The 21,417-nt window shown below is 32.3% G+C and overlaps 1 protein-coding gene across 1 annotated transcript; it reads right to left on the bottom strand.

Annotated features, from left to right (window-relative positions):
* Positions 1-262: 262 nt before the first annotated feature.
* On the bottom strand, positions 263-2,830 carry LOC131614259 (ras-related protein RABC2a-like). Its single transcript, XM_058885874.1, has 6 exons — positions 2,452-2,830; positions 2,191-2,259; positions 1,259-1,324; positions 1,039-1,160; positions 760-888; positions 263-662 (listed from the first exon to the last, which is right to left on the bottom strand). The coding sequence occupies exons 1-6, from the start codon at positions 2,612-2,614 to the stop codon at positions 555-557; spliced, it is 657 nt and encodes a 218-aa protein (XP_058741857.1). The 5' UTR covers positions 2,615-2,830; the 3' UTR covers positions 263-554.
* Between the last annotated feature and the right edge of the window lie 18,587 nt (positions 2,831-21,417).

The raw sequence follows: 21,417 nt of genomic DNA, 5'->3' as shown, positions 1-21,417 counted from the left end.
TTGGGAAGGTTTTGTTGTGATTTTCTTTCTATATGCTAAAAGTATAACAATTTGCTACATATCCAAACGAAATCATTGGTAAGATTTTGTTGTGATTTTTTTTTTCTATAAGCTAAAAGTATAACAAATTTGCTGCATATCCTTCTAATCAAACAAAAATTAGTTCGATAACTTTAAAGAGATATCCTTCTATCAGCGATATTTATTCACTTTTAAAAAGTGAAATTTCAGTCATTAGCCTAATAGAAAAAAACAGCCAAAATATCAAATCAATCCTAACACATTCAAACCTGACACATATTTACATATGATTTACATATGATGTACAACATTTAGGTGTTTTCAAAACTTGAATAAAAGTAGGAAAAAGAGCAAAATATTGAAAAGTTTTGGTATCATCTAATACTACATATTGTGGCTCTAAGAGATATTGACAGAGCAGTATCCATCTCAAGCATTCAAAGTCCAAACTATGTGTGATTTGTGACACTTTATATAATACAAAGGCCAGCTAGTAATTGCAGTATCTTTTCCCGCATTTATATTGCAGCATACTAAGAAGAACAGCAACCACCTCTTTGCGATGTCTCGAATATGCGCTTTTGCTTTTGTCTCTTCACTTCTACAGACCCTTTTTCACGCAAACTCGACACTTCTAATATCTGTAAATCAATTTATATGCATGAGGAGAAGTGAACAAGATCATAAATGAAATCAACTAGACCAGTAGAGATGTATAAATGTTATGAATTATGATACCTTTAATGTGAGATCTTTAAAGCATTGTTGAACATTTTCTCGAGTTTTGGCACTGCACTCTAGGAACAAACATCTATGTTCCTGTGCAAGAGCCATTCCCTCTTCTTTGCTTACGGCTCTTTCGCTCTCCTGAAAAGGTGAAAAATAATTCAACAGAAACTCTTCAAAATTCTGAAAAATGTTATTATTCAACCGATTGAAGTCCTATTCTAAACTGTAATGGTCTCTGAATTTTCCTGAGTACGATAGGACTGCAAGACGTTAAGCTTGAAAATATACCTTATCCACCTTATTGCCTACAAGAACTTTGATGCAATCTTGATTTGTGGAGTAAAGTCCAACCTCTTTTGCCCAAATTCCCACCAGGTTTGTAAATGTCTCGCGCCGTGTTACATCATACACTAAATCATAAAATTGAAGAACAAAAGCTGTTAGATGTCAACATTAATGGCTATAGAACTTAAAAATAACCTTCACAAAATACAATTTCTAAGCATACCAAGAATGATTCCATGTGCGCCTCGGTAATAAGAGCTTATTACAGTTCCAAACCTCTCTTGTCCAGCTGCCAAAAAAACTAAACATTATAATCTAACTGCATGAGGTCACCACTAGAAGATTTCATATAAACTATCTTTGATGGTATTTAGTGTATGTTTGGAATCATGGTGAGTTTGACAAAATCACGGTGGTACTGTGATTTTGTTGAAGTTCTAAAGTGTATATTTTGCCAAAATCCCGGTAGTGTCAATTAATCCAAACACGCACTAATAGAGAAAAACTATTGTTACTGGATACTGATCAATGATGAACTAGTTCCATCATTTAGAAATACGTATTAATTGAAGTGGTTTTTATCAGTTAAAAGCTGTTGATGACTTGATGCTGAATTTTGTTGACACTTTTGGATTTGTGTTATCACCTGTGCAACGCTATCTATTAGACTCAAGCTAACTCAAATTTACTTGATGTGAACGTCTTTGGTGCCCAGTCCCTTTAAGGACACAACCATGAGGTCTATTCTATTAGACCCAAAAACATAGAAGAACTAACATGTTCCAAACATCGAAGAACTCTTAATATTCAGAACCCAAAAACATGAAAAATCGCATCCGCATATAAGTACAGAAATGGCTGTGAACACCTTGCCCTACGTCCCGACCAAACAGGGGCCAAACACTAGGCGCACTGGTTTACTAGCCCTAAACTCTGCACCGAGCATGGGATGCCTAGTACTCAATTCTGGGCCATCTACCTCATAAAGTGCCATATTACAAGACCATCAAGTTGGAATTTCTCATTCTAGGAGACCGAATGCAGAACATGTAAGAGACTAATGTCTTGTTATCATTACTTATCAGTTATGGCTCGGTAACAACAATCAAAGAATATAGTTCTCGTACTGAAACGGTTAATATTCAGAATACCTACCTGTATCCCAAATAGTAAGCTTCAATCTCTTATCACCAATTGTAAAATGCTTGATTTTGAAATCTACTCCTGTAAATGAATTCAGAATAGGTAACAAAAACCATAACAAGAAAACCAAACTCTTAAAATTCCTTAGGCCATAAGCAACCTAATCAGAGGACTATGAACATGTCCTAATAGTTCAGAAATAAAAACAGTATTCTTCCCTAACACAACAAAGAGAAACTAGAAAAATAAAACAGAAGAGAAAAAGAAGAAAACCAATGGTGGGAGAGAGGTCATGAAGTGAGTTAGAGTTTGATATAAAACTCAGAAGAAGACTACTCTTGCCAACACCAGAATCACCAATCAACAAAACCTTAAAAGAGTAATCATAGCTACTATTTCCAACTTTTGAAGAAGAACCCATGTTTTCTTTTTTCATCAACTTCCAAACTAACTTTGAATCATTTCACCATGATCATAATAACCTTTCACAAAAAAGGGTCAATTGATAAAGAAACCAAGTTAGAAGATTTGAAAAGACAAATGAGACAAGAAGGTAAGGTTGGCTAGTAGTCCAAGCGGTTGAGAGTTTGGTTCAACAAAATCAGCTTCATTAGGACATATGTCCTCTTCCCTTAGAACCTTATTATTTTATTTATAGCTTTTTCTTTGAGTCCACGCGCCGTTTCTTGTTGCAATATGCTCACAATGTATGCACAAAAGTTTAAATAAAACTTTAGATGAGTTAGATTTGGGATATTCACTAATTCAGAGACTTATATAATAAAATTGATATAATAAAATTTTATTTAAGACATTAATTTTTTTTTCACAAATTTTTTTAAACTCAAATTATAGATGAAACTTTCAACCAAATTATCATTCATGTTCCACTATATTTGTTTGTGTGATATGATATCTTGTCCTTCAATTTCAATGGTGCCGGCCTTTTTAAATGTGTTTTGTCTCCATCTCAATCATTCGCTTGTGAAACAAGATCACTCATCACTACTCCTATTAATGATGTATTAAATTCACTTATGTGTTAAACTTTTACTAACTAAGATAACTTATTATCCTCTTTCAAAACAAACGTAATTCTACTTCAACCATAAATAAATATATTTACCTATCAAGAAGTTTTGGTGGGAGACGTATGCCAATGCTATTTTGTAGAGAAGTTTCCTACCTAAAAGAAAACTCCAAATAATGCAACAGATCACATGCAAAACGTATTTTGATAGCAATAACAATGCCGTGTTTAAGGAAGTTTCCATGATTGTCATTTTCATCATTAACAACTTAATAATTAGTAACTCAATAATCAACACTAATAATCACTCTCCATCTAATTTCTCTAATAAGATTATATATATATATATATATATATATATATATATATATATATATATATATATATATATATATATATATATATATATATATATATATATATATATATATATATATATTAAAACTATCATTAATTCTGCTCAATTTAATGCCTAAATATTATTAGAAAATAATTATTGCTAAGAAAATGTATAAACAAGAAAGACAAGAATAATCTCAATCATTCATTATCACCACCCCATGATCTCAATTAAATAAAAAATTAAATTTAAAATAAATTAAAGATTCTACTCTAAAATAATGACATGTGTACATTCTTACATTTTTTTTCTTTAATTTCTTTGATATTAAATAGTACTACTCAAAATAATAAGTAATTAAGTGAGTAGAGAGAAAAATAATACTCATTAATTTTAACCATTAGATTGAGAAGAATTAATGGTCAAAATATGGAGTAAGTCTTGATAACTTACTCTTGGAGTAAGTCAAGATGTGAAGTAAGTCTTGATATCTTACTTTTGGAGTAAGAATGTCAAGTGTCAAATTTAATAACATGACACTTCTGATAACTTTTCACTCCATGTCTGTATCATAAAATTCACTGTTAGATTGAAAACTATTACATTATAGATCACGCTTATTATAAATTTCACATCAATCAAAAAATTATTTGATATGTTAAAGAGAATGATCAAAATTAACGGTTTTCATAAAATTTTGTAAGACGTTAGTTTTTATGCATCCCGTTGGCATGTGAAATGATTTAAGATTGATGTTAAATTTTATAGACATGATATATATATATATATATATATATATATATATATATATATATATATATATATATATATATATATATATATATATATATATATATATATATATATATATATATATATATATATATATATATATATATATATATATATATATATATATATATATATATATATATATATATATATATGGGATGACTCAAGTGAGAACACTTGGTTATTATGAGAAATGAGAACAATGAATCACAACCATTAAATTTTGATTTTGTTGATTTTAATGGACATGATTGGTTTCTCTTTCTATGATCCTTAATATTTAATTTAATTAAAACATAGAAAGAGAAACCAATCATGTCCATTAAAATCAACAAAATCAAAATTTAATGGTCGTGATTCATTGTTCTCATTTCTCATAATAACCAAGTGTTCTCACTTGAGTCGTCCCCATATATATATATATATATATATATATATATATATATATATATATATATATATATATATATATATATATATATATATATATATATATTGTTAGTGCACAAGGTGATGAAAGAAAGCAAAAGGAATATTATATTCTCTGTAAATGACGGCTATACAAAAGTTGTGAAATGATTAGGTTTAAATGTAGCTACTACTAGTCTATTTATACACAGAAAACTAGGGCCACATAGGCAACATACTAAAATACTAAATTACCCTTCAATACCATCCCTTAATTTAGAATTTCCTATACAAAACTAACAACACCAATTCCATTCCTTAAGCGAAGAAATTAATCCGTCTTGATTGCCTTCGTCAGAACAGCTGCCAGTTGTTTATGGGTGCTACAGTGCAAAACTTCTACTACTCCGTTCTGGACTTGACTTCTCAAACAATGATACTTTGTCTCAATATGCTTGCTTCTCCCAAGTAGTACTGAGTTATTGGCAAGATTGATTGCAGACTTGTTATCAATCATTAGCTTCCGAGGCTTATCTACTTTGATCTTCAGATCTTGCAATAGATTCAGAAGCCAAACAACTTGACATGCAGCTACAGCACCTACAATGTACTCAGCTTCACACGTTGATATTGCAACAATAGGATGCTTCTTAGAACACCAAGAAATATGACCTCCCAAAAACTTAAACAAGTATTCAGATGTACTTCTTCTATCAACTCTATCTTCACACCAACCAGAATAGGAGTAACTCATCAACTCTGAATTTGTCTTTCTTCCAAAAGGGAATAGTACTCCATACTTCAGAGTTCCCTCTATATACCTCAGAATCCTGACAGCAGTTTGGTAATGGGATCACTTAGATTTACTCATGAACCTACTAACCATTCCAACTGCATAGCAAATACCAGGTCTGGTATTATACAAATACCTTAGAGAACCAACCAACTGTTTGAAGGTTGTAGCATCCACATCCTCACCATCAGAGCTAGAATCCAATTTATGAGTGGTTTCTGATGAAGTGATAGCAGCCTTACGGTTATGCAGCTTAAATCTCTTTAGAAGTTCAAGTTCATACTTCAAGTGATGTAAAATTATACCCTTCTCATAGTAGAATACCTCCATCCCTAGAAACTATACCAACTTTCCTAAGTCACTCATTTCAAACTCATTCATCAGAATCTTCTTGAACGTGATTATTGTCATACCCCAAAATTTGCCAACCATATTTCAAATAATTTGGCTCAAGCACTGAGGAATAAGCTCACTTACTTGTCTCCTAAACAACAACCCCCAAAACTAGGGTTTTGCTTCTCTCAAGGAGAAATCAACTTCTGATGCCTCAAGTGAATTCCATGGCCTCCCATATGCTTCAAAGCATCCTCATGCCAAGTTTCAAGCTCTGATTCACAAGTTTGATCAATCATCTGCTCAAATGATCAACAGTTGACCAGTTTGACATAAAAGTCAACTATGGTCAAATTACAGTCAAAACTCCTGATTCTTGGTCAACGTCAATATTTTGAAGTCACATTCATCATTTGATCAAGGGTTGATCATGATTCACCAAGGAAATATCAGAAATCCACAAAATTCCAAGTTACTAAATTAGGATTTCTAGGAGAAAATCAACCCAACTTTGACTGACCATATCTCCCACATGCTTTATCATAAATTCCCCAACCAAAGCTCATTCTCAAGTAAATTCAATTCTCTACAACTTTGATGTTGGAACCAAGGTCAAGAAATGCTCCCGCATAAGAGATATAAGTCAAAACATTACAGGTCCTTCTAGAAGCTCGCAAAAAGCCGTTTTTTGTCAGGAGCAATATCATCAAGATAAAATCTCCAAATGAAAAATATGTTCCAAATTGGCTTTTAGAAGACATCTTGGGCTTTCCAAAAAGTCTTATATCATCTCCATATGATAAATGTTGAATGAGTTATGGCCTGCACAAGTTGGTCGATTTTTGAGAATTACATGAAGCCCTAAGTGATGAAATTTATACTTTTGAGTATTGGGCCCATGAATTTGTATTATCCACGTGATTACAAGCTCAATAAAGGCCCATTGGTCATATAAAGTTTATTTCATGATTTTATTTTATTTACATTTGATTTTATTCATTTAAATTCAAATTAAATCAAATAAAATCATATTTTAATGAAATAAATTTTATTATTCATGTTCCAAATATTTAATCAATCAAAATCCCATCCAATGGCCAAGAATGCGTGAGAAATATGCATGAATTAGCATGGAGCTTAAATTAGAAAGATTTGATAAAAAAATCGTATCAAATTTTCCCTTGATGAATGATTGATTCTTTTCCAATTCTATTTGCCCTAATTGCTTGAGATATAGAGGAGTTGCACCTTCTTATCCCTGTCTACGCGCGTTTTTAAGCAAAAACGGCATCCCCAATGAGTTTGTAGCATGCTGTCTAGGTGATCTGGGCAGTTTCTTTTCCTTGTTAACGTTGATTTTGCAAGTTTCATGGAAGGAGAAAAAACTGGTGAAAAATCCGCAGGTAAGGGCACAGCAAAAAGTGCATGTAATTCTGCAGGTATGCATGAGGAAGAAGATGAACAACGACCAATACGTGTGGCGTCGTCTGGTTCGCCAGTCAACGAGAACCTTCTCTCTCCTCTTGCGCGTCTCTTCTGCATTCGTTGGTCAACTAGATGCTCTCTCTCCCTTCATTCAATTGGCTCACGCATAAAGATATGGGGCCTAGCTGACTCACTTTTGACTTTCCCAATAATCACATGTTCTATTATTTATTTATTCTTTGTGCATTATTATAACAAATTGGGTATTCAGTGTAGGTGGCAAAGGGTTTGGTTGCTGTCCAGAGAAGCCTGGGTTCGATCCCCAGGTTTGATGATTTATTTTTACAAATGGTGTCATAAGGAATCCAGCGCTTCTCACTGATCAGCGCCCACGATACACCCCTCCATCAGCAGCCATCAGATCTATCCCTATTCCAATCCAAGGCACACAAAGACTGCAGCACACCATGGACCTCCAGGATCATCACACACCACATCAACGCCCAGGTTATTCTTTTCCTAAATTATTTATTCATTTTTATAACTTGTTTTTTTTATAAAAAAAAACCACTTTCTTATAAAAAACACTACTTTAGTTTTTTTTTTTAATTTTATTAGTAAATTAATTAGAATAACTTAGTAATTAATTTAGGTTAAATATTTAATTTAGAATAATTGGTTTTTAATTAATAATTAATTTATTTTAGGATCCTTTTATAATAATTTTAATTCAAATTTTTAATTTAGATCAATTAACTTAGTTATAGGTTTAACCAATAACTAAACTTTTTAGACTTAGGCTAATTTAATCAAAGTAGGATTTTCAGGCTAATTAGGTTTATCTAGTCAATTGACTTTCCTTGTCATTTCACTTTAGTGCAGTTAGGCTTAGTAATTACTGGTAGGTTTGCCCATTAGCCATAGGCTAAGGTTTTATCCTTAGGTTTTTTACCAATAAGGCTTTTAACCCTGATTTTTTATGAACTCATATTTTATTCGCGATTTCTCTTCTCACCTCCACTCTATGATTGTCGCATGCGTGTTTTAATTTATATTTTAATCTCTATCATTTAAATTCTGCCTTTATTTAAACATGTCATTTATTTAATTATTTAATTTCCGTCATTTAAAATTCTAGAAAATATGTATAGGTCGCAATAAGTTTTCTTGTAATAGTTTAGGTTTATAATTTCTGCCTTTTAATTCCTGCCTTTATTTTCCTACCCTACAGGTGTTTATTGTAATAGCGTAGGAACTTTTAATTCTGCCTTTATTTATTTTATTTTTTTTAACTGCGTGGTTAGTAATCCTAGGGAGTGCAAGCCTTGTTAAAATGAATTAGACCACTTATTTACAAGATAAATATCTGAACTTAACCACATGATTGATTGCACACACACCTTTAGGGTAACCTCCTTATGCTGCCTGTTGCCTTTCGATTTAAAAAATAGTCAAGTCCCTCGAATACGAGGATACCTTAGCCTGTTGCCTACGAATAAAATCATCATATGAGATCTAGTCCCTCAGTGTTGCCTCGAATAAAATGATGATCGCACCTTCGAATGCCAAGGTTTCCTCATGGTTGCCTTAATGACTATTATATCCTTCCCTAAAGACTACCTGCTCTCTTTATGGTAGAGATAGTCTTATGGCAAATGATAATTCCGATGACACTTTTTAAATCCAATGAAAGGACTACCTGCCCTCTTTATGGTATGGATAGCCCTTTCAAACGAAATTATTAAAGAACTAGAAAGACTTAAAACTTAGGGTAGGTGCTCTTAAATGCTTACTCATCATTCAATTTCAAATACTTTCTTTCATACTTTTCTCAAAGAATACTTTCAAAAAAAGACTACGCTTATTTACAAGCTAAAGTTCTTATTCAATTCACACACGACACCTTTCAAACAATTCAAACATTCAAAAGTGAGCTAAGCAATTAAGAGCCCATGGATAACCATGGATACAAAGGGTGCTTACACCTTCCCTTTGTATAACTTACCCCCCGAACTCAAAGTCTTTCAAAGGTCTTTCTTGTTCTTTTATACCTTTCCTAATTGGATAAAATAAAAGTCGGTGGCGACTCTTGCTCACCGCAACATTTGTTTGCTAAAATAATAAAGTAAGTTCTCTCACCGTATGACAATTATATCTTCTGCGCAGCTTCCCATTAATAATATATCATCAACATAGAGACACACCAGAATCATATTGCCTCCAGAATGTTTTACATAAACACCATATTCCATATCATGTTTCTAAAATCCTTGTTTCATGAAAAATGAATCAATCTTTAGATTCTAAGCTCTGGGTGCTTGCTTTAATCCATACAAAGCTTTATATAACTTGTACATCATCCCTACTTGATTATTCTTTCACAAATCCAAGAGGTTGTGACACGTATAACTCTTCTTGTAATGAACCATTTTGAAATGCAGACTTCACATCTAGATGCATCAGAGGCTAATTCCTATTTGCAGCTAAAGCAATCACCTGTCTGATTATTTTAGGTCTAGCTACAAACGCAAACACCTCAAAGTAATCTAGCCCAAGTTTCTGAAGAAAACCTCTGGCCACTAGCCTTGCTTTGTGCTTCCCAATTGATCCATCTGGCTTAACCTTTATCTTAAAAACCCATCTGACATTGATGGCTCTCTTCTTGTCTGGAAGCTATTTAAATTCCAAGTCTTGTATCTTTCGATAGCTTCAAGTTCTTCTTTCATGACATTCAACCATACTTTCTTTTTGAGAGCCTCTTCAATACCGATTGGTTAAGAATCCACTAACATGGCACACTGAATAATTTCTCCTTCAGAATCTACTTCAGTGTCTTTCAGCATGTCAAAATCTGCAAATCTTTTGTGGCCTCTGAACAATATCAGATGCTTGAATCATCTTCTGACTCTGATTCTTCTTTAGAACTTTCAAGTTCTGACTTATCTTTAGAAGTTGATTGAGACTTACTTCAATCCAATGCTTCTGGCTCTTTTATAATGACGTCTCTACTGACTTCAACTTTATTAGTTTATGAACAATAAATCTTGTAAGCACTTGTACTGTGGTACCCCACCAAAATCATTACTTTACTTCTATCATCCAGCTTCTGTCTTCTAGCTTCTGGAACGTGTTTGTAACATACAGAACCAAACACCTTCAGATGGCTAACACTTTGCTTATCTCTAGTCCATTTCTCTAAAGGAACAATTTCCTTCAGCTTCTTCGATGGACACCTGTTGAGCACATACGCTGAAGTGGCAACAATTTTTCACCATAAGATGTTAGGAAGCTTCTTCTCCTTCAGCATGCTTCTCATTATATCAAGCAAAGTACGATGTCTTCTTTCAGTAAGACCATTGTGTTGAGGATTATAAGGAGCAGTAACCTCATGATCAATTCCATTCTCCTCATAGAACTTCTGGAATTCTATAGAGTTATACTCACATCCACCATCAGTTCTGAGAATTTTCAACTTCTGACCACTCTGTTTCTCAACCTTCACCTCAAACTTCTGGAAATTGGTAAACACCTCATACTTAAACTTAATGAGTGTTACCCACATCATTTTTGTGAACTCATCCACAAAAGACACAAAATACTTGTTTCCTCAAAGTAAAGGTTATGGAAATGGTCCACACACATGAGAATGCACTACTCCCAAAGCATGTTTTGCTCTTGGGGCTACTTCTAACCCAAATAGAAATCTAGGTTGCTTGACTTTCATGCATACCTCACATGACTTCTTAGGCTTCGTAATCTTCAGAATGCCACACACGAGCTTCTTAGAACTCAGATGTCCTTGGCTTCTCTAGTTCAGATGCCCTAACCTCTTATGCCACATCTTACTATCACCTTCAGCGTCTTATGTACTAAGACATTTTGTTTCAGTTGTCTCCACATTCACCTTGAATGTTCTGATCCTTCCCTGTTGAGATTTCATAATCATCTTTTGATTGGAATCATACAACTTCAAGAGGCTGTCCTTCATGACAACTGAGAAACCATTCTTAATGAGCTAACCCACACTCATCAAATTGCTCTTAATTCCAGGAACATACCAAACACCCTTGATCATAACAGTCTTCCCATTCTTCACTTTAACTTTGACATTTCCCAAACCTTCTACATTAAGGTACTTATCATCAGCACATCTGATCTTTGTCCTCCTTCTGGAGTCAAAATCTAATCAGCCATTGTTTGTTTTCAGTCAAGTGATTTGAATAGCCAATGTCCATATACCTCCAATCTGTCAAACACTTTCCATTACACTCAAAAGCCATCAATAACACAGGTTCATCATCAAAATCTCTTCTGACTATATTTGCTACTTCTGATTTCCTTCTCTTATTTGACCAGCAATCTTTAGCAAAATGGCCAAACTGCTTGCAACAGTAACATTGAACCTTCTTCTTGTTAAACTTTTCATTTCCCTTCTGATGTTTCTTCTCATCAGAAGTAGAGGTTTCTGACTTCTGGAATCTATCACCACGTCTATTCTTGACTTCTGACCAAGAATGCTTCTAGTCCTTCTTGACAAAAGAAGCTTTCAGAGCCTGCTCAACTTCCCACTTAGAAGTACTTTCAGTCAGACGCAACTCTTGCACCTCTAGACTGCTTTGCAGCTCTTCTATTCTCATGGTGTCTAGATCTTTAGAATGTTCATTTGCTACAACAATGTAATCAAATTGAGGAGTAAGATACCTCAATACCTTATCTATGATTACTTGTTCAAAAAGGGTTTCTCCACAAACTTTCATCGCAATACCTTCTCCAAAAGGAATATTATATTCTCTGTAAATGACATCTACAAAAGCTGTGAAGGTTTAAATGCAGCTACTACTAGTCTATTTATACACAGAAAACTAGGGCCACATAGGCAACATACTGATCTATATATATATGTGTGTGTGTGTGTGTGTGTGTGTGTGTGATTGATAATAGCTTTTGGTTATGAAATGACACTAAGGTGTCAAACTTAGCATCATGATATCTTCAATAACTCTTCAACGCATTTCTGTATAACAAAACCGATCATTTGATTGAAAGATAATATTATATAAATCATGTTTATAAAATTTAACATCAATCATAAATCATTTGACTTGTTAATGATATGGATCAAAATTAAGGGTTTTAGTGAACTTTTGTTAGACGTTAATTTTTATGCATCTCATTAACAACTCAAATGATATTCAATTGATGTTAAATTTTATAGACATGAACTATGTAATATCTTTCAATCTAATAATTATTTTTTCATACAAATATGCGGTGAAGAGTTATTGGAGGTGTCATAATAATAAGTTTGACATCTTGGAATCAATTGATCCTAACCCATATATATATATATATATATATATATATATATATATATATATATATATATATATAGTTCGGGATCAAATGATATGAAGGTGTCAAACTATTTAATATGACACCTCCGATAACTCTTTACCGTGTATTCGTATAGTAAAATTTATCGTTGGATTGAAAGCTATTATCATATGGATCATGTCTATAAAATTTAACATCAATTAGAAATCATTTGACATGTCAACAAGATGCATAAAAACTAATGTCTTACAAAACTTCATGAAAACCGTTAATTTTAATCATTCTCTTTAACATATCAAATGATTTTTGATTGATGTGAAATTGTATAGACGTTATCTATATGATAATACTTTTCAATTTAATGGTGGATTTTGTTATACGAACATGGGGTGAAATGTTATCAAAGATGTCATGTTACTAAGTTTGACACCTTTTTGTTATTTGATTCTGACCCTATATATGTGTGTGTTTGTGTGTGCGAGTGTGCGCGCATTTCTAATGGGTACTTACATGAAGAGGTCTATGTTGAACAGTCAAAGGGGTTCATTGATCTTACTTTTCCAGATCATCTGTTCAAACTGAATAAGGCTCTTTATGGACTAAAGCAAGCTCCTAGGGCTTGGTAGGAAAGGCTGACACAATTTCTTGTCAACAATGACTATAGGAAAGGAGGAATAAACAATACCCTATTTGTTAAGGAGGAGGATGGAAAACTCATGATTGCTCGGATATATGTGGATGACATTGTGTTTTGAGGGATGTCAAACCAGATGCCCCAGAACAGATGATGTTGCATCGAACTATGTTAACAATTATTTGTGTTATTTACTTTCAGCAATTTACTCTACCTACATAACTGTTATTGTTTTTGTAACCAAATTGATATCAGTATCGTAACATCTAATTCGACATCTAATATATGGGTATCGGAATTTCAATGAATCTAATTCGAATTGTTTTAGTTTTCTATTACAATTTCTTATTGATGTATTCCTCGTTTCTATAATAAATATTAATATTTTATAATTCTTGTAACTCTTGTAATATTATGATATTTATAAAATATATTTAAATAATTTTATTAATTTCTATAAGTTATGAATATTATTAAATCCATATACATATAGATTAAATGCAAAAATATCCATTTATTTAATATATGAAAATTTGTTAAAGCATTTGTCTTGAGTACGTGGCCGGCTTTATTTTGGGATGTTCACGTATACAGATTTCTTTCGTCATTATTTTTGATAAATTAATAAAGATGAAAAAGAAAAAAAGATAACCTCACTTCTTTGTTGCTGTTGCTACAACAAGAAACACAGCAGGCGCATATCGGTGTTAGATTAGACCATTTACAATGGGGTGTTGAAAAAATTATTTAATAGTTGAGTAGGTGCAATGAGGTGTTGAATAAAGAGTTGAAAATGATGTGGATTAATATGTGTTAAAAACATTCAACATGTTGAATGATAAAGTGTGGGTCCACATATATTACTTTTTAAAATTTTATTGGTTGTTGTGATTGTTTAAAATGGTGGGATTAAGTGTTGAATTTTATTAAACAAAACCATTGTAGTGAGTAACAATTAAATGAATGTTGAATTAATATGTGGAAGAAAGAGAAGATGATGTGGTGAATAAAAAGTGAAAAAAGAAGGTGTTGAATATGCAAACCATTGTACATAGCCTTAGATCATCCGAATCCGACACATAAGCGCCCTGGGACCCACCTAGGCTTCTGCTGTCACTCGTCACTATCACGATATCAAGGTGAATCCATTCAAAAATAAGTATTCTATCTATCAGTCCCAAAAGAAAAACAAAAATAGTCATATATACTCTTCTTTCCATTTATTACACTTTAGAAAAATAAGTATATTTTTTTGTTTTTATAAATTTAAAGTTTTATTTCGCATTCTCATGAAAAATCATTTTCTTTTCGCTCCATTGAATATTTGAAGTTGGCCTTTTAGATTTTAAGCAGCATAATGCATTCATGGACCCGTTTACGAATATCGTGCGACAAGCTTGGCAAAAGATCAGAGTAATGTTGCCTTCCTTATCTCTTGATAATGTTAATAACATGAAAGAAGACTCTTTTATTTTTAATAATGAAAAATTTTAAAATATCTTTATCATTGAATTTGAAAATTAGTCGGGACATTGGCTAACAGGCTCGGGCCTAAGCAGAGCAAAAGACTCTACAACACAATGCCTCAAATTTTAGAGGCCTCTAGTTTTTGAAAAGCCTAAAAAAATGTTATAATAAAAATTCAATACAATTAAAAAATAAGATTGATCAAAGTTTAAATAATTATAATTAATTTTTTTATTAATACATAATTATATTTTATATGTGTCATTTTTATTTATCATAATCGTTGTTTTTTTTAAAGAATTAGGTCCATTTTTTAGATCAACCTTCTTTTTTATTGGACCGACCCTGTTGACTAATAGTTTTTTTTTTAAATTGGCTAATAGTTTTACATTGTGATCATATATACTACTAATATAAAAAAATTTAAAACCTCATTTAATTATATTTTAATCTTAAGTTAATCAAAGGATTAACCAAAATTTAAGGGTATAATAGTTCTTAGGAGTTTTAAATAATTTAAAATAAAAATTAATCAAAATTATAATTAAGATGTTTGAAAGGTAATTCATTTATTGAGGCCAATTATAACTTTCAATCACGTGAAAAAGATTTTTTCAAAAAAACTTCCTAATCCAATGCATTATGGAGGCTGTAATCATTCAGTCCAATTATAATTTGAATTTTTATGTTTAAAACACCAACCCTTTGTTTACTCAGAAAAATGGTAAACAAGCGCTAGTTTCCTTTTTAAAGGTTACTTTTGTGGAATCAACTAGAATATTCCGGGACTAATTGCTTTAATTTGTTTATTACGTGTATCTGGTTTGTATTAAATGCAGCAATAACTTTAAAGTAAAAGTAAACACTGAAATTAAAGGCTTTAGAGTAATTAAAAGCAATAGAAAGCAGTAAATGTGCACTGAAAATAAAATATAACGTAGAATGATTGCATAAATTAAACTGGTACGCATACGTACATTCCAAAGTTGCACTCGTCACTCATTATTGCACAGAGATTTGAGTTTACTTGTGTTTTTGTAGAAAATGCGGACCTTAAACTGTTCCTATGGAACTTGCTTAAATAGTAAAAATAAAATAACTACTACTAACGGTCGACCGATTATCAGTCAACACGTGTCTTCGACATGCAAGATCTTCAACTGTGAGACCTCCACGCGTCCTGTGAAAAACTGCCAAAAAACTGCTTGAAACTGCCTCTTAACTTTTGATGCCTTCCGACTTCAGGGCTATACTTAAACAAAACGTCTAAGTTTTTTCTGTTTGTTCTAGTCGAACATGCATATTGACTAATTCTAGTCGAACTTTGGCAATGATGATTTATAGATAGTCGAACGTCAGTTTTGACTAAACAAGACCTTTTAGTCAGACTTTTCTCTTTAGATTCTTTAATAATCTCACCTGTTTTAGGGATTATTTACCATTATTTAATAAGTCGAAATCCTAGGTGTTATACGGTGAACTGACTTTTTATATATTGAAATGTCGCGGTAAGCAAGAGTCGCCACCGACTTTTATTTTATCCAATTTAAAGAAAGGCTAAAAGAACAGGAAAGACCTTTTGAAAGATTTTGAGTTCGGGGGGTAAGTTATACAAAGGGAAGGTGTAAGGCACCCTTTGCATCCATGGTTATCCATGGGCTCTTAATTGCTTAGCTCACTTTGTTTGTTTGATTTGTTTGAAAAGCGGTGTGCGAATAGTAAAAGGTTTCGTTAAGGACTTTAGCTTATAAATAAGCGTAGCCTTGTTTGAAATTGTTTTGAAATAGGAGGTGTGAAAAGTAAACTTTGAAGAAGAACTTTAGCTTGTAAATAAGCGTAGTCTTTTTGAAAAGTATTTGAAAATTAATGGGAAAATAGTTTGATTTTGAATTTTGAATTTGAATGGAGCAAGCAATTACTAGCAACTTACCCTAAGTTTAAAAATTTGTTCTTTTAGCTTTTCGAGGCGAAAGGATCTATCCATGCCATAAGAGGGCAGGAAGCCTTTCAATTGGATGTTTAAGGGTCATCGAGTAATCGTTCGCCATAAGACTGTCCCATGCCATAAAGAGGGCAGGTAGTCTAAGGGAAGGATATAATAGTCATTAATCTTTTTAGGCATCATGCGAGGATACCTTAGCAATTGGGACAATCATCATATAAGGCAACATCGAGGGACAAACTTGATGATGATAATGAACTTAGGGCAACATTTGTTTTGCTTTAGGTATCCTCGGAATCGAGGGACTTGACTATTTAGTACACTTAGAGGCAGCAAGGCAACAGGCAACAGAAGAGGTTACCCTAAAGGTGAGTGTGTGCAGCAATCACGTGGTTAACTTCGATTACATTTATCTTGTAATTAGGTGATCTATGTTCAGTTCATGGTTTGCACTCCCTAAATTACTAACCACGCAGTAAATATAATATAACAGTTTTAAGTGCCTTCAAGGCCAAACAATACAACCAGGGAACAGTTACATAATAATACGGGGAAGGGAACAATGAAACCAGCGGATCCCTTAATAGGGTTTGACATAAGTAATAATAAAGACAGAGTTTAGGGTTACCAACGTAGCTTTGGCAGTCTGACAAACTTTTATCTTTGATGGATGAAGGTTGATGGGCAGAGGCTAGCCTTGAGGCATGAAGCATTGACACTGACCAGATTGTGATGAATCCTAAAAGATGGGCATAAAGAAAAAGGATGCAGTGAGTGTATGGCTGACTCATTGATATTTAAAAGTAAATCATAATTTATTTTATAGGACAAAAATAATATTTAAAATAATAATCAAATTAGGGACTTAGCTTTTGATCTGGCGTGGCGCGTAGGCGGACGAACCCTGATGGTAACCCTGAAAAGAATTGACATGAAGAAGAGAAATGTTAGTGCATTAACTGATTTAAACGTTAATTGATTATAAACCCTAAAAAGTTTACGAACCCTAAAGGGTTATTTAAGAAAACTTATTGTGACCCAAAAGGTTTATAAGGCCTAACAATGCGTTAGTGGAGAACACCTGCCTGAAGATTTTAAGGTTTATAAATGAATCAAGGTTAACAAAAACTTTAATTATTAATTTTCAATTAATTAATTAATTAAAAATATATACAAAAATAAAATTTTTTATTGTTTTAAAAATAATTATTGATAAAATTAAAAAACGAGTTTTCGATTAAAATAAATAACTATGAAATTATTATATATAAAAACTAATTTGGTTAAATAAATAAAAATAAATAAAAGAAAAAAATTATACTAATAATAAAAAAAGAAAGGAATATATATAAAAAATTTCATGCAATTAAAATAAAAACAAAAAAAGAAACTTAGCTCAGATTGGGTGTTGTGCGCTCTTGAGAGTACATGGTGAGAAAGTGGCCAGCAAAATTGTTTGGCCAAAACAAGGTTAATGGCCAAAGGAAGTACCTGCAAACAAGGATAGTAATAATGTTAATAATAATGATAATAATAATAATAATAATAATAATAATAATAATAATAATAATAATAATAATAATAATAATAATAATAATAATAATAATAATAATAATAAGGGTTAGTAATGATAATAGTTACAATAATAAAATAAAAAATATTATAAAATAGGTTTGACCTCATATAATCTAAATTTTCCCAAAAAATAAAGAAAGGTTCAGAAAGTTAGATTATGGCTAAAAGGGCAAAAATTCTCAAAAGTAAAAAAAAAATAATTATGATTGTAAAAACATAAATTTAAACTAAAATGTAGCAACAATGACCAAAACAATGATTAAAAAAAAACAAGCCTCATGTATCATCATTGGCCAAAAAAATTGTAATTCTAGATAAAGTATTTGAAAAAGGTTTTTTAAAAAAAGAGAGTTGAAAGAAAATGTTTCGAAACATAAAGAGGATGTCAAAAACATAAGAATTTTGATAAAAGGTGGCCTCAAGTATCATCATTAGCCAAAAACTAAAGTTAGTATAAAAACATACATCAAGGGCCTCATATGATAATCATTGGCCAAAAGGTTTTGAAAACAAAAGGTTTATTTTTAGTTTTGATAAAAAGATTTAGAAAAAGATTTTTTCTTTAAAAAAGAAGAAGATGAGGCCTCATACGAAATCATTGGCCAAGAACTAAGCAAAAGAAGAACAAAAGATATTGAAGAAACTTGGTGAATTGTTTTGTAGGTAGGAATTAGGAATGAAGAATAAGGTTGAAGGTGTTAAAAAAAATAAGGGTTTAGTTGTGAGAGAGTAAATTGAGAAATTTGTAATTGTTAGTTTTATTTATATATCATGAATTAGGTTAGAAAAAATAATTATAGTAAAACTATGGACCAAATCAAAGCCCAAAAATCAATTTGTTTTAATTTTAATAAAAAATTAAATCAAACTAATTTAATAAGATTGACTTGTTCTCTAAGTTATAAAAAGTGCTAAAAATAGGACAAATAAGATTAAAAACTTTTTTTTTGGATTTTTTTGAATATTTTATGATTTTTGATGATTTTTGACTAGAAAATACATAAAAGTGAAAATTTGACTATTTTAAAAAATGCATATTTAAATAGTGCGAAAATTAAAAATAAAATGATAAAAAAAATGATTTTTTGTGATTTTTTTAATAATAATAAAATTAAAACTATAGTTAGAAAAAAAAGAAAAAAAAGTGTTAGAAGTGGGATTTGAACCCGAGACTTTGTACTTGCAAGCCTTACCTCCTTACCAACTATGTTATATTATTTGTTTGAAATAAAAGTCAATTGGAAGTGTATGAAGCATGAGAAAGCATTTTGCTATTTATTAAAATATAAATAATTTAAGAGTAAATTATTATATTTTAAAATAGACTTTAAATTGAATATTTATAAAATTCAAGACGTCAATGTGAATGACCTCAAAATTTTATAAAAAAAATCCAATTTTAAAATAATTTGAATATTTGAATATTGTGGGCAAATTTTGGGGTATGACAGCTGCCCCTGTTCAATCTTCTTAAACCTGAAGATATAGAGTGGTTTGTGTGCCAGTCGGTATCTGAAGGTGGAAGATGATTGAACACTAGAATACCAAGAAATTTGCCCTAGCTGAAGTAGGGACTTTTGTCGGAGATGGGCTTGAAGATGCCATCCAGGTGTTTGAAGTGTTTGAGAAGTGTTGTTTGTGTTTTGATCGTGTCATTACCGTTCGTAGTAGATGAATTAGATCTTTGAGAGTTTGATCGTGTCAGCACCGTTCGTAGTAACTGAATTAGACTTAGGAAATATTTGATCGTGTCCACATCGTTCGTGATGATGGAATTAGATCTCTTTAAAGGTTGATCGTGTCGGTACTGTTCGTAGTAACCGAATTAGATATTTTGTCGTGTCAGTACCGTTCGTAGTAGCTGAATTAGACTGGGAAAGTCAGTGATCGTGTCTACACCGTTCGTGATGATAGAATTAGATCTCTGAGAGTTGATCGTGTCAGTACCGTTCGTAGTAACCGAATTAGATCTTTTGTCGTGTCAGTACTGTTCGTAGTAGCTGAATTAGACTTTGAAAGTGATCGTGTCATTACCGTTCGTGGTAAATGAATTAGATCTTCGAGCGTTGATCGTGTCAGTACCATTCGTAGTAGCTGAATTAGATCTTGGAAAGTTGGAGATTTCGTTCATTTGTCGGTACCTGTATTCTGAAAAAGGTAAGGTTAATCTTTATGCAATGTCATGATGCATGAGTTATGTAATGAATCCCTCAAAATAAATGAGAGCTTTTGCATGTTATGTATGAGGTAATGTATGCAGTGTATGAATATGTTTATGACATATGATATGTGAATATGATTTATGTTGTCTTTGATTAAGAAAGTAGATCTTTATGTCCTTGTGATTTTGATGTCTAATCTTGCTTTGGAGATGCTCAGCTGGGAATTTATAATTTCTGCTTGGGGATGACCAGTAAAAAGTATTTGGAAGAGAGCAGAGTGTTGGAGAACCAGCAGTGTTGAAGATGTAAACTCTGTTGGGGAGTCATGTCTTTGTCGGGACGAATATGTTTGAAGATATCTTCTTAATGATTACTCTGTGGGGAAATGATCTTATGACCGTGGCTCTGTGGGGAGATGTGGGTGTCTTGAAAGTTGCCCCCAGTATTATAGTACCTACCATTCCTGGATTTAATTAGGACACGCCACTGAATGTTGATCAAGATGTCAAACTGGACTTGCATAGATTTGCCCCAGTTAGTAGGAACTTTGGAAAGATTCGCCTCGCGAGGACTTTATGAGATGTGAACTATGGGCGACATGCCCCTAGTAATCGTAGGCCCCAGACAATGTCCTATGTTGGTTGAGAAGTAGCTTCAAATCTACTTGGATGCATGCCCCTGATTGTTTTGGCATCCTTAAGAGATTCTCAGAATCTTGACTTGATTGCCCCAGATTGATTGGACGAAGCGTGCCATGCCCTTTGTATACGTAGGAGACATGGCTTCTTGGAGTAATATTGTCTGTCGGGATGACTTTCAGTCATTAGTTGTACCCTGTGCAAATTCTTTCTGTTGCTAACATTTGAAATTATGTAGCAGAATATGTTTAATAATGAATTCATGAGATGCAATGCATACGTCTGTCTTGAGTTTTTGAAAAAGCATTAAAAAAAAGAGATGTAAAAGCGTGATATTTGTAAAAAACATGCTATTTTGTAGAAGCG

This window comes from Vicia villosa, linkage group LG1 (genome assembly GCF_029867415.1).
Source record: "Vicia villosa cultivar HV-30 ecotype Madison, WI linkage group LG1, Vvil1.0, whole genome shotgun sequence".
NCBI classification, from domain to species: Eukaryota; Viridiplantae; Streptophyta; class Magnoliopsida; order Fabales; family Fabaceae; genus Vicia; species Vicia villosa.
Note: the sequence above shows the minus strand (reverse complement) of the source record. Positions and strands in the feature narration are given on the sequence as shown.

Bases quoted from the DNA above. Each gene is read 5' to 3' on its own strand.
- LOC131614259 (XM_058885874.1), bottom strand. From the start codon at position 2,614: ATGAAAAAAGAAAACATGGGTTCTTCTTCAAAAGTTGGAAATAGTAGC. The intron at 2,260-2,451 runs GTTTTCTTCTTT...ATTCATTTACAG, and splicing joins TGACCTCTCTCCCACCATTG to GAGTAGATTTCAAAATCAAG. The intron at 1,325-2,190 runs GTAGGTATTCTG...TTTTTTTGGCAG, and splicing joins GCTTACTATTTGGGATACAG to CTGGACAAGAGAGGTTTGGA.